The sequence below is a fragment of the Prosopis cineraria genome, unplaced genomic scaffold (assembly GCF_029017545.1).
Source record: "Prosopis cineraria cultivar Desert tree isolate PC_DT_omini unplaced genomic scaffold, ASM2901754v1 PC4, whole genome shotgun sequence".
Lineage (NCBI taxonomy): Eukaryota > Viridiplantae > Streptophyta > Magnoliopsida > Fabales > Fabaceae > Prosopis > Prosopis cineraria.
In genome coordinates, this window is record NW_026555335.1 from 16,383,482 (window position 1) to 16,398,196 (window position 14,715).

Genomic DNA, 14,715 nt, shown 5'->3' on the forward strand with positions numbered 1-14,715 from the left:
TGGCGACATAAGGGGAGGGTGTATGTAATAAAAAAGTTATTTCTTATTAACAAGTTTCGTTTATTTATCAGTGTTCAGGGTTGAATACTATGTGGCTTTTCAAGTAATTATGGCGTTGAGAGATCTTAGGCATGATTCCAACTCTTCTTGTGGGTATTTCAATTAGTGTGTTATCCGTGAGATAACATACCGTGGAATTTCTTGTGATCGTGTGGGCTTTCTTATCACTCTTATACCAATCCATCAATAAATTTAACATACGCATACCTCATGGCTGTACATATAATCACCATATATCCTTTCTCCAAGCCAAGCTCAATTTACAAATATAAACATTGCAATTATCATCTAACTACTCTACATTTTCTCATAAAACATAAGATCTAAAATAAAGATAAATTTATTTGGAAGTAACTCTAAAATGGAATTGGCATGCGAGGTAACATAAATGTGGTTACCCCTTGCCAAGCAAAACCAACAATAATCGTTACTTGAGTGAACTCTTCCATCAGAGAGCGGCAACTATTGGAATAAATCTGCAAAATTATATAAACCCCCCATAAATGCCACATAATTTTCAACATCCTTCTACCATGAATAAATCATTTAATTATTTTCATTACCCCTATAATTAATCTTATTTACCCATATGTTTCTTAATCGATCCCTGTAAATTTCCAAAAACATTAGAAAATCTATACAACAATATCTATACCAACTAGACCACTCTCTTGATATTAATCAATCCACATAATCCTTTGTGAACCAAAAGAAGCAGGTTTGATTGATAGTAATTTTTTCAATAATTTTTTTAATCACTAAATTAATAACAAGATCTATTATCATTTCTTGCATGCCCCAAAAGTTTATAATAGGTGAAAATTCTCTTAAGTTATGTCTTACAATAGGATATGTTATATAAATAGGTAAATGCTCTTTTTCATTACAGATAGCAATCATATGGTCAATCATTGTGGGCTTGATGGTAGATGCTCTAGATAAAGTTTCTATTATTTCCTTTTTTTTTGTTAAATTTATTTATATTTTTGGGTGAATTGCACTACAAACCCCATAATCAACATATTTGCATTAAAGACTCAAAATAAACTGAAATAATTTTGTAGGCCTAAATATTTGTAAATACACAACAAAATATCTATAAATAACATTTAAAGTCTATTTATTAACAACAAAAAGTCCATTTGTTTCACATAGTGTGGTTTACATTTAAAAGAAAGGAAATTTACAAATTGCCAAGATGAAATTTACAATAAAAACTCCATAAATAATATTCAAATTCATTTTTTAACAATAAAATGCCCATTCATTTCGCATAAGTCATATTGTTTATACGTATTGAAAGAGAGAAAATTTATAAGTTACTTAAATGAAATGTACAACAGAAATTTCATAAATGACATTCAAAATCTATTTATTTACAACAAAAATTTTATTTATTTTACATTATCCACATTGCTTACATTTGTTCAATGAGAGAAAATTTTTCAAGTTATCTAGATGAAGTTTGCAATAGAAAGTCCATAAACAATAACAAAGTTAATTATTTTCAACAAAAACTTAATTGCAAGAGAGGCCCTTAGGCCTGCTAAATTATTTCACATTTTATTGATCGTTTATTGCAAATATGTTGGTTTCGGGGCCCTACAGTGCAATTCTCCTTTTTTCTTAATAAATGATTAGCTATAAAGGAAAATATATTACCATTTTAGAGGATAGGATACAAAGAACCTAATTAATTTCATTTTTTTATTATATAAATTTTAGGTGAGTTAGATCCTAGAAATTCACTAGAGATAAGGCATATTTCTAGATTTAGGGAGTGCTTACAAAGGTATGTACATATCACCTATTAATGAAGTTTTTAAATTAACAACAAAATTTGAACCCACAATCTCATAAGTTATAAGCCAAATCTTTATTAACTAGATAAACTTTAATCCTAATTAATTTCTATTCAAGTTGGGTTGTTAGAATTTGGTGAATCTTTTATAGGTTGAATTTACTTTATATCGTATTAGCATTACCATTACTTCTCTATCTTTTATGTGTACCATTGTCATTGCTTGTGTTTTTTCCCCTTCTTATATATGAAGGGAAAATATTAAGTACATCATCCATAAAGCCTTAAATAATAAAGTGATTGATTAATTTTTTTAATCATTTTGTGTAACCAATAGCCTTTTAACATAGCAACTTACAAGTTTTCTTGTAAGTAGAAAGTCATGAATTTGATCCCACTTATAATCTCAAGTGTTTAATTGTAATAACCCTGACTAAATTTAAAATAAATAAATAAATATATAAGTTAACTTGTTTAAAGTGTATTTATATTAATTCTTGGGATAAATATAACAAGCTAGAGACTTAGTCTAGTGGCAGCTGAGCAAGTTTTCATACATCAGGTCCTTAGTTCGAATCCGAAAGAGTACAAAAGAAGAGTTGAATTTTTTTTTCTTTTTCTGGTCATGCAAAATTACCAAATTGCCATTAGTATCATCAGATTTTTTTTAACTCTTTCTTTCTTCTTTCTCGATGAATCTAGAGCAGAGAGAGAAATTTGAGGAGCACCGATATTCTGCTCTACCTTTCAACCGAATCTACCTTCTTCCTCATCTACCGAAGCCAGCACCGTCATTTGTGTGGTTGCCGTCAATGCTGTGCTGATCCGTTCGCCTCAGCTGTGATTTTATTCATGAGTTATTGCTGTTCGTTTGCCTTTGTTGCTGATTCAAGCATGAAAAATCTCCCTTTCTCTTAGCTTCTTGTTCGCATGGGTATAAATGATTTGGGTGAGCTAAGATCTTTTCCATTTAGGTTCATTTTCTGATTACTAGTGAGCTTACTCTTTTTCATTCATGGCGGCAGCTCTTCTTCACTGTTCAGAATCATTTTTCCTTCCTCTGTTCATGCGTGTGAGTGGCTGAAATGGTATTAAGGTAATTATAATTCTTTAGTTGCTGTTGCTGTGCGTGAGGCTACTATTATTCTATGTGTGCGTACAAATTTTAGAAATTGTGGTTGCTCTGTTGTTGCCATACTGTTTTAGGGAAGGGACAACTCAATAATGAGTTGAAAATTGATCTCAAAGCTTAATAATGATAGATATTCATGGTTGAAATTATAGAGTTCTTTGAAAGAATTTTGTTCCTACCTGTATGTTGCAAGAAGAAGGTTCAAATTTGAGCTGAAAATTTGACTTAAGGCTTGGTAGTGATATACATATGGGTCATAATTTTGGAGTTAAATTAATTCTATTTGAAATGGCTGATACAAAGAAGTTATTGAGATGAAATTGGAAGATAATGGTTTAGATATACAACTTGAATATTGGTGCTTATGAGATGTATGTTGAAAGACTTGTAAGAGGAAATTGAACTTGACTTTTGAATATTTATAGAAATTATTAATTTAGAAATTAACCTGTAGGTTTGTAAAGGAATTTGATTATGAGATTGCACGTAGCTATTGGAGCACTTGGAACTTGTTTGGTTATTGGTGAATTTGTGGAATGTTTTAAATTGAAAAGGTAGAAGTAATGCATCTAAAGTATTTAGTGCAGAGATTGGGAGAAAACTTCTGTTCCAAGAAAATAGAATGGCATGGCTAAAGTTTTATGGAGAAAGTAAGAGAAACGAATGATAATGCTTGAATTAACTTTAAATTATAAATTTGGTTTTGAATTTTTGATGGTGGTTAGTAAAGGGTGTGTTATAAATTAAAAAGTTATTAAAATTATATATATTTATATTTTTTAGAGTGTGTAGAAGAAGAAGACCCTGATAAGACTTAAAAGAAGAATACTTTTAGGAATTTATAACTTCAACAGGTAAGTGAATAGCATTCCTTATGAGTATTTATTGAAAATCTTTTATTGAAATATTTCATTTTTATGAATTATGTTAGTTTTAGAAATTTTGAAATAATGATGAAAAATAGTTATATTATGATTTGTGCATTTTCTCGAGAAATATATTTCTAATATTGATGAAGGCACCTTTGCCTATTGAATTTTAAAATTTCTTGATTACATGATTAGCGCAAGTTTGTACATCCATTATGGTGTATCAATTTGACAAGTTTCATATATTTAAAATAATTCATGCGAGTTTGATCTTGAGAATGAAAATTTGACTTCCAAAAATAATTATTTCTCTCGCATGTTTGAAACGAAATTTCTAAGAGAACTCTATACAGAATACTGCTGCTAACGGCAGTTTCGTTAGTCCGTAGCGCGTTGTGGTTAAACATTAGCTAGTTTGTTTTGTGAGTTTTATTCTCACGTTTGGTATTCATGGGCTTCGTAGTCGCTTTTGATTTCGTGGCATAAGCCGCGTTTAGTTATTTATCCTCGTGGACTGTTCTGTTGAGTTCTCAAAATTTTAAATGTTGATTAATATGTGTTTTCAAAATTTACCTAATTTTGACTAGTAATTTGTATCACTTTGAGTTATATGAGAGTAGATTGTTTTCTTTTAGCATGATAACATAAATTGTTTTCAATTTATTCTTATATTTACAAATATGATTATGACTTACATGTTTATAAATTTTGGTGGAATTACTTTCAATTATCTGACACCATTATTAGAGATTGTCAATTTAAATTTTAAGAATTTTACCATGGAAATGCTATTCACTGGAAAAATTATTTGGCCTCAGATTGGTTAGCTGACGCCGATCCCACCATCGACCTCTAAAAGGACAACTAGCTACAGTGGGTGGACATTTTGATTGGTATTGTTGCTTTAATGTAAATATATAATTTGTACGTCTTTTTGATTTGAAAGAAAGAGTAGATGCTCCACATAGGTTGTTGATAAACCTTATTTTTGTTCTGTATATTAGTTGTTGGCTGGAAGGAGCTACGCTCCTGATTTATATTGTTATTTATAAAAAAAAAGTTTTATTGTAGAATTTTTGGGAGATCCTAGTTACAGGGGAGGTTTTGTCGAAATTTCTACAAAAACATCAACAACTTTTTTATGATAATGAATTTAAAGAAGTTATTTTAATTCTCATGTGATTTGATTGAATTTTGTTCTTTTCTTGTAAAATGGAATAAATATTCTTGGAGGCTTACAGGAATGTGAGAGTGGTTCATACCCGTGCTGATTACCCTATATTTTTGGGGCGTAACATTAATGCCCGCCCCTCTAATTAAAAAAAAACATTGCAAGTTGATACTTAATAATAGGGTAATGTAGCGTCATTTGTGAATGATGATCGGTGATTCATGGTGATTGAACAAATATTAGATAAGTATTTTTTTTTATTGTTTACAGTTATCCTCTTATTGGAGGCAATTATGTTCGAAACACAGTTAAGTACTAAGTATGGATGTTTCTTATATCAACGATTCAAACATTGATTTGGCACGTTGTGAAGAATCAGTTTCTTTTGCTAGACCAAACACAATTGGTATTTTATTGGTATTTTTTAAAAAGAGGTAAAGTTACTATTAGTATTTGTTTTTCAAAGACATTAAAATTTATTTGTTTCTCAAAATTATAACTGGGTCTTTTCAAAATTACGAGAACATTTTAAATTTATTTAAGCTCAATGAATGAGAAAGAAAAAATATGAATCAATTGGAGGAAGTTTACTTAATAAGAAAGAATTCAATGTTTGTTTGAGAGTAGAAACAAATTGACAAACCTAACTTTTAAAATCTCTCTCTCTCTCCCTCTATATCGCTTTGATGCTAAATTGATGCAATACAAAGTTTTTTTTTTTAAAAAAAAAAACATGATATGCATTAGCATTAAAAAAATGAATAAAATTCCTATACAAACAATACGGATAGTTAGCCAAATCCTAAAAGAAATGTTTTCCTTCTAGTCCATAATGTTTCTAAAATGAGCCTAGGAAAAAATAAGGGTAAAGGTGAATTTTGTTCCTAGAGTATTGTTCAAAGAACATCCAATACTTTAAAATATTTGTTGGAGCATTTTTGCTTCTAAAGTAATAAAATGGAAGCATCCTCTACCTTGCTATTTAAATCTTTATAAACGTAAATTAAGTCAGAATTTAGTCCAAGTTAACTTTTTCTAATGAACATTTATGAAAATTTAATGACAGGGTAGATGATGCTCTGATTTAATTACTTTAGGAGCGAAAATGCTTAAACAAATATTTTAAGATATTGGGGGTTTTTTAGAAAATACTTTAAAATAAAAATTATACTTTTACCCAAAAATAATAAACCACCCACATGAGAGGAATAAAATTTTAGTTGTTGATCAATAAAATAATTTTTCATTCCATACGAAAAGGAAAAAATAATTTTTTACTAAAAATATTTTAATAATAGACAAGAATTATCTTTAAACCCTTAACACGATTAGGTAGAAATATACTGAGTTCAATAGGAGATGAGAATTCAAAAGGAAGGGTCAATTATTGAAGCTTACAAAGTAAAAGCTACTAGATTTCACTTGAACTTAACTGATTGAGACTTGACATTGATCAATAGTAGCGGACATGCTTCTTGTGGTGGGTTATTTAGAGACAACGAAAAGACATGGAGATTTGGGTTTATAAAGAAACTTTGTTATATTTCCAGCATGAAGGCGAAGCTCATGGTCATTCACCACCAAACGGCCAACTTTGATTGGGGTTACATAGCCAACTTTGACAATTATTGGACTATCAATATCAACCAAGTTTAGGAACTTTAAATTTCAATTCACTTTTAGCCACCCTCCTCTATCACCTGATGCCGATTTGTTGTTGTTGTCATCATTCAATGTTGGTCTAGTACCTTCATTTTGTGTCAGTTTGCTACCATCGTTCAGTTCTGGCCCGTCGCATTCAATAGGTGTCGGTCTATAGTCATCTTTGCCATCTGGGACTAGCTTATCAAGACCATCTTCAATCCATCTACCTATGTAATCTGGTGCCAAACGCTACTATTAATAGAGAATGATTTTGTGTCATCATTTAGGTCCAATTTGCAGCCCTTAAATTGCCATAATCACCCTATGCTAATTCGTAGGTGTTGTTTGAGATTGGATTGTCGATGTCAATTGGAATTGGGCTATTGCTACCAATCAAGATTGGGTCATTGACGTTATCCAAGTTCGAACAGTTGAAGTTGACTGAGATCAAGCCACTGCCCTTAATTTGAATTGGACCATCAACTTTGACTAAAACTGAATTATTAACACTGTTCGAGTTACCTTTAAATTCAAATATAGAATTTAAAATTTAAAATTTTATTTGAGATTCATATAAAAAATTTTAATATTATAATTTAAAATTTTTTATATTATTCAAATAAAAAATTCAAATTTTTTGAATTTTAAATGTGAAATTTTAAAGTTAAATTCCTAATCTAAATCTTCCTATCTAAACACAATCTAGAAGATTGGAACAGGTTGTAATTAGTTTAAGGTCATGTTTGATCATGAAGGATTCGAATGTTTCTTTCTTTGTTGTAATTAAATTTAATAGGTAATAATGATGCAAACATGTTGGAAGCTAAGTATTAGAAACATGATTGGATGGAACAAATAAAAGAGACTTGTTGATGCCTGATTGGATAGTGTGACTTTCCACATTTGACTTTCTAGGAAAAGATGAAATCTTTCAAATGATCCATTTGATAGCCAATCCGAGTGCGATAGCAATTATTGTCATTCATTACTCTCATCAATCTCATGTATAAGTGACTTCAAATTATCTCACCATGAGTTTGATACTGTATTAAAATATTACTCTACTCAGAAAATTATAAAAAGATAAAATTAAAATAAAATAATTAATAACCCGTCTTTTTATGTAAAGTAACTTAAAAAAAGAATAATCATTTTTTTTTGGTAGAATGTGATTTATATATTAGATCTGAAAGAATATTTAAGAAAAGAAAAGTAGAACAATGTTGGTGAGTTATAGCTTCTTCTATGTTCGTGTGTTCATTTGATAGCTTCTGGCTTGAAAGCAAGCACCCCTCCCTTCAACCTCATATATAAATCACTTCTAACTATTTCACTAAAATTAATAATTAAAAAAATGTAGTTAAATTTGATGTTACCTGAAAAAGATTTCTGTTTTTTCAATTTATCTTTATTAAAAATGTATCACCATTGACATTATTTTCTCTAATATATAATCTTTTACTTTATTCATAGAAAATTGAAAGAGTAAAATTGAAAAAAAAGAGTTAATGATTCATTTTCTTTATGCAAAGCGATTTATAAAAAAGACCATCAATTCTTTTTAGAGAGTAACTTATATATAGAAGTAAAGGGAATATTTAAAAAATAAAAAATAAAACATGGATCTATGGTTTTGTTGTCTCACTCATAATTAATGAATGAAACACCACGAGGATTGGTTGGATTAACAAATGACTAGCAAGATTTGTAATAACTTTTAACAGATATAATATATCGAAGATTGTGGGATCGAATCAGCATAAAGTTGGATTAATGGGGAGAAAATGTCAAAGGAGTATCCGATGAACTAAATAACACAATTGGAGAATGGGACCCACATATGAGGGACATAATTATGCAACACTCATTCCCATTAAGTCACTAATGGTCTATTAAGCACAGCTAGACCACACTAAAGAACGAGCACATGTAAATCAGTACATAAAGAAATACATGGAAATGGCAAATGAAAACCAAAAATTGAAGCAACGTGTTTATTTTCATAAACCCATTTCATGGAAAGCTTATGGAAAATCGCCATATCAAAAGGATACCATGAATTGCCTTCAAACGCAACGTTTTGCTTAAACAATTTTCCCACATCATTTGCCTTCCCATGTCTCAATCTTGTTTGTTTGGCCAAAACAAAAACTCATCCATCATGAGGCGCTCTCAATTATAGCCAAATTTCATCAGTATCTAAAATATCTAGGTCGAATCTAAAAATTCTAGCAAACCATACTACTCATGAGATAGTGTGGCTTATTTTTCAGACTTATTTCTCGAACACAAGACCCACACTAATTAGAATTCAGTAACCATCTTGTATCTAAGAAGTTCATAATCCTCAGCATTTAGACATTCATAAATCAAAGTCAAAAAATAACCTCCAAAATTGATTAAATTAGAATATTGTCACCTTCGATAATAAAAAGCTTAAAATAGAGGCTGCTCCAAATTCACAAAGGCAGTATTGGCCCACAAAAGCTGATAATCATTACATCACATGCCCGTGAATGCCTTCTTCACACCACTGGAAGATCCAGCTGGAATCACTTTTAACACATTGAACCTCACTGTCTTTGAGAGTGGCCTTAAAAACATAATGAAAATGAAGAGAATCAGTGATGACCAGATTAAGGCGTACAAGTAGTTTACAACAACAATATCCTGAACTTAATGCAACCAATAAAGTTTGTCATATAAGTTCTAACCTGCACTGGCCAATAATAACATGATCTCCCTCCTTTACACGAAAGCAAGGTGATATGTGAGCAGCAATGTTTGAGTGCCTCTTCTCATATCTACATATATATAAGACAGAATTGAGAGAAACAGGTGAAAATTAAAAATTATGCTGGACCAAGAGTGCAAAGGCTGTATAAAATGAAAAATGAGTGTGACAGCCAGTCGAGAGAGAATACCTCTGGTACTTCTTGACAAAGTGAAGATAGTTCCTTCTAACAATAATAGTTCTTGTCATCTTAGCACTATGACAAGTGCCAGCTAGGATACGACCCCTGATAGAAACAGTACCGGTGAAGGGGCACTTCTTATCAATGTAGGTTCCTGTAAACACACACACACACACACACACACACACACACACACACACACACACAAAGACCTTGCATAAGTAGAAGCATATATAAACAGTGGACGAAGAAATAACCAATCATTCATATTGAATGCTACAATGACATGTATAATCACAAATAAGCAATGCTAGTTTGTATGCTAGTCCAACACAATATAACAACAGAACAGAGTTACACTAGAAACGGTATCTCAACAGATTTTGGATCAAGTGAAGCCATTAATAGCCATTAATAAAAAGGGCATCTCTACCACAATCATATACTTCTATTAACAATATATTGCTAGGACATCTAGAGTTAGACCGTTCCTATCATGTCTCATTCAAAATACTACTTAACCTGGCAACAAGCAAACCAGGACATTCAATGCAATATACAGGTTTCCACATCAAAATAAAAAATGATGAGTGTATCTGGAGAACACTCCAATTAAGGTTTAAGCGCTAATTTCAGCAGAGTTAAGCATGTGGACTAGATGGCAATACGCATTATTAGGTTACAATGGCACAGACGATAATTACCAGTAACCTAAGTGTAGAACTTACGATTCAACCTTCGTCCCGAAAAAATAAAAATACAAATACAAATACAAAAGACAAAATAAACTAACTATGCTAATGCTACCAAATTTATCAACACCTCATATAAACAAAATTTAACAGATACATCAGACGAAATCAATTGTAAACCCTATTCACAATAATGACCTAATACATAAACAGGCAACAAAACAAATTACAATTTACAGAGATAAATGATAGGACTTAAAGCGACAACCTTCAATAGCTTCCCTGGGAGTCTTGAAGCCAAGACCAATAGACTTCCAAAAGCGATTCCCTCCTTTTCCAGGCCTCTTTCCCTTCCCAGATTTCTTCGAGCTTCAAAAGCGGAAGCGGCCACAAACAAGTTAACAAATCAAAAACGCATCGACGGCAAACTTGAAAGAACACAAATGAAGAAATAGACCAATTCATTTCTGCGCATCTGCGTACCTTAGAAACACTCTTGGTTGCTTGAGAAAAGCCTTCTCAGTCTGCCAAAAGAAAAACAAACAACAAATCAATGAGTGAAAGATCGAAAACTAGGAATTCCTGACACAATCAAATGGAAATAAGGATCTGAATTTACTTGTTCAGCCATGGTTGAGGCTCTAGGGCTGCGTTAGGGAACAAAGTGGCGAAATGCGAAGCGTGCGAGAGCCGTAGCCACAAACCCTAACCAGATTTATGATGATTTGATGAAGCTTGATGGCCGCCATTTTTTTGTTTTGGTCTGCTTAACTAATGGGCCTCAGTTAAAGCCCAAAGCATGGGCTTTAAGAAATTCTATTACAATTTGGACCTGAAGAACCAATAGTAGACCAGTTCATGGGTATGGGCATGAGCTTTTTTTTAAAGACCCAATCAAGCCTACTTTAATGTTTTTTTTCCCTGGTAAACAGATTAAACAAAAAAACCTAGCTTCATTTTTGTTTTGCCTTAAGCAAGAGAACTACACATTTCCCAGATGAGTTAAAGAAAATGATATCTGTTAGAAATTTAAAAATGTAAAGGTTAAATACAAACAGAAAGTTACAGACCATTTATATTATATAAATATAGATATATATCATACATTATACAATAACATGATATGATTTTTTGTCAGAAGAATTTATCAATAACCGAACATAGGTATAATTAATGATTTTTTTAATTCTTCAGTCACGACACAGTTGTTTACACATATAACCTGAATGATGCCGCTGTTGCCGCTTAAATTTCTCAGGCTATGTTTGGATATATTTGAATTTGAATTTGGAATAAATCCCCAATTTGGACACTTAAATTTTATGGATTAATCTACATTTTATCTTAATTCTTTTTTGAAATTTTTTTCTAAATCCTTATTCATTCAAATCTCTTTACGTAACCTCAAAAAATTATCTAATAGTAATTTTTTTATTATTTAATTTATCTAAATAAAAAATTTTAAATTCAAAAACTTGAAATGTGAGATTTTAAATTTAAATCTATCAATTCAAATATTATGTAAGTTCATATATTATTTGTGAAATTTCTATTTACGTTTTGGATTTGGCACCGAGTCACCGATGAATTGTGGACCGATCATTGGCTCTTGATGAGAGCAATCCAAGCATTAGTGCAATAACATTTGATGGAGGGTTTGAATAGCCTTCGTGGGTTTGCATTGAGCCATGACACCACATTTATGCCCATTATTGTACAAGTCAGCCCACGTTAGAATGACCCTTCATTTAGTAGGTCCATTTTGTTGCTTGGAAAGAAAGTAGGGCTTTTGGCCCATTTTATTCACCCTCCCTGCGCAACCAACTATTCATTCCAACAATCAATTGTGGTTAGGTTTGCTGAGAGAAATGTCTACATTTAATACTCGACTGTGCTTCGAACAATATTACCTCTAATAGAAAAATATATGTGAGTAATAAAAAAATAAAAGTTGAGTTTAGTAAAAAGAGTTAAACCCTTATAATATGATGAATTAACGTTTGAATTCTTGTTGACAAATGTGCTCATATCCAATACTTGATCCTACCTCAAATAAAATTGCTTTCAATAGAAGGATATTTGCTTTAAAAAAAACTTTTCATTCTAACATGGAGTAGAAGGGATTTAATACACTTTAAATAATACTCAAATTTAAAAATACCAAATACTATAGGGTATAAACAGAAAAAACAAAATGTGATTGTACCTGAAATTTTTATTTTGTTTTTATCTTTATACTCTCTAGTTCTAAATATATGATCTTATAACTAATTTATATTATTAAAAATGAGTTAAATTAATTGTTTATAAAAAAATTCTAATCATTTCCCTTAAAATACCCGTCCTCTACCCATATTCATACACTCTAGAGGACCAAACTTTTTAACTTGTTTCTACATTTGTAACTTCTACACTACATCTTCCCACTCTTTCTAGGTAAATGCTTCTTTCCACTTATTTCTACAATACTTGTGGAAGGCCAAACCTTCCTCTAAAAGTCTGGAGGATATGTTGGGATCACAGCACAAAAAAAGATTTAGGTGTAATTATTTATTAATATTAGAAATAAAAATTATGCATGAGCTTCTCTTACAAAAAAAAAATTGATGCATTTAAATTAAATGATCATTAACATGAGATTTTCATTTGGAAGAATTACAAATAAATACCGTATAAGAAATTTATTTATAAATAAATCTCATAAATTTATAAATATACATATAAGTTTCATGAGACTTTATTTTAATTAATTTATCATTAAAATGATACAAATGCCCTTTAGTTCCCACACTTTTGACTAGCATTGACCAACCACCAAAGGTCATTAAGCCATCAAAATATAATTTTATTGAAATATTGATATATTTTTATTTAAGTGTCAAACATACATTTTTACAAGTAAATCTTAAAAAATTTATATCTCAAACTTCCCACATTTACAAGTTGACTTCTTGTGAGAAATTTAATCTATAAGCCCTTCTAGTGTACCTCAATTTTAAATTACGTCCTTATAGTTTATTTTATTTTAATCAAGTCTTTATAGTTTAATTGATTAAATATGTTAATCCCTATAGGTTAAAATCCTTGAATTTTTTCTTTTACAAATAAAATTAAGAATTTTTATTAAAAGATTAATAATTTTAGTAAGAATCCAATCAATTCTTTCTTTCATCATGTTCTTTACCAAACTAAACTTGTCTCCATTGGTATTTATATCATTAGTTAGGTATAAATACCATATCTAAATTGCTTCATTGATGTTTCATTTATTTGGCCCCAGTGTTATCTTCTTTGTTCAAATATAAGCTAAAATCACCTAATACGATCCATGGATCTGATATAATTCGACTAACAGAAATAATATCCCCCAAAAGATGTTTTCTCCTTTAGCTATTAATTAGGTTTAGCATAAATATTGGTTAGCCAAAAGAAAGAGTTTTTATTTTTAACATTTACTTTATCGTGGAGAAACTGAGTAAAGGAGGTGATGAAAGAAATATTAATATCATCATCATTCCAATGGATAATGGGGTATTTTACATAGATTTATATATGATTTCTGCCTTTATTTTGACTAATTAATGTGTGATTTAAAGATATAATGAGATAAAAATACCTCATATGAAGATTTTGGTGCATTTATATGAAAGAGAGACAAAATAACATGAAAGACACCATAAAACACGAAGCCTAGAGTGAAGGACCATGGAATCAGGCTAAAAAGTCCTCTTCACTTGCAGACAAACCTGTGAAGCCTTCATCTACTCGTAGATGTAGCTCACAGTGAAGATTAGGAGCCGTCTCACACCTGATCGCTTGTGGATGAGTCATGAAGAAGCCAAACTGCTCACGGGTGGAGTGAAAGAAAGTAGCCTGTATGCCCTTCTACCATGAGCGGACTAGAGTACTAAAGCCATGACTACTCATAGATAAAGAAGCTAGGGATGAAAATAAATTCTAGGCTTAATATCTTATATTGGATATTGGCATATCAGATAAGACAAGACATGATTTGGATATATTCTAGGCTTAAGAGCATTGGATTTATTATAAATAAACCTTTAAAAAGCCTCTCAACCAATCCAATCTTATATCTGAAGGCTAGGAGGTATATTGAGTTCAGAGGAGTTCTTCCAAGTTAGGAGATTTATCTCTTCTCTTCATCTTTATATTTTTTTTTATGTTTTTTATTTGAAATTATAGTTTTAACTCTATGGCTTCTCGCTAAACTCCCTGTCAGGGTAGGAAGTAGCCTAACTAGGATAGATTTCGTTCTTTATTTGGTTTTGATTATTTTTTTATTGAAAAATAATTTTTATCTATGAGAATTTATATTTTCTTTTATATTTATCTCTCATTTTAATTACTTTTTATATAGACACCCACTATATAATTTGTTCGTGGGTAGTTTGATGAATTAAAAGGTGAAGA

General features: G+C 30.7%; 1 protein-coding gene across 1 annotated transcript; it reads right to left on the reverse strand.

Moving 5' to 3' along the window:
- Positions 1–8,978: 8,978 nt before the first annotated feature.
- On the reverse strand, positions 8,979–11,023 carry LOC129309142 (40S ribosomal protein S11). Its single transcript, XM_054950540.1, has 6 exons — positions 10,904–11,023; positions 10,768–10,808; positions 10,553–10,653; positions 9,602–9,746; positions 9,392–9,481; positions 8,979–9,270 (listed from the first exon to the last, which is right to left on the reverse strand). Exons 1-6 carry the CDS (start codon positions 10,913–10,915, stop codon positions 9,180–9,182), a joined length of 480 nt encoding a protein of 159 aa, XP_054806515.1. The 5' UTR covers positions 10,916–11,023; the 3' UTR covers positions 8,979–9,179.
- Between the last annotated feature and the right edge of the window lie 3,692 nt (positions 11,024–14,715).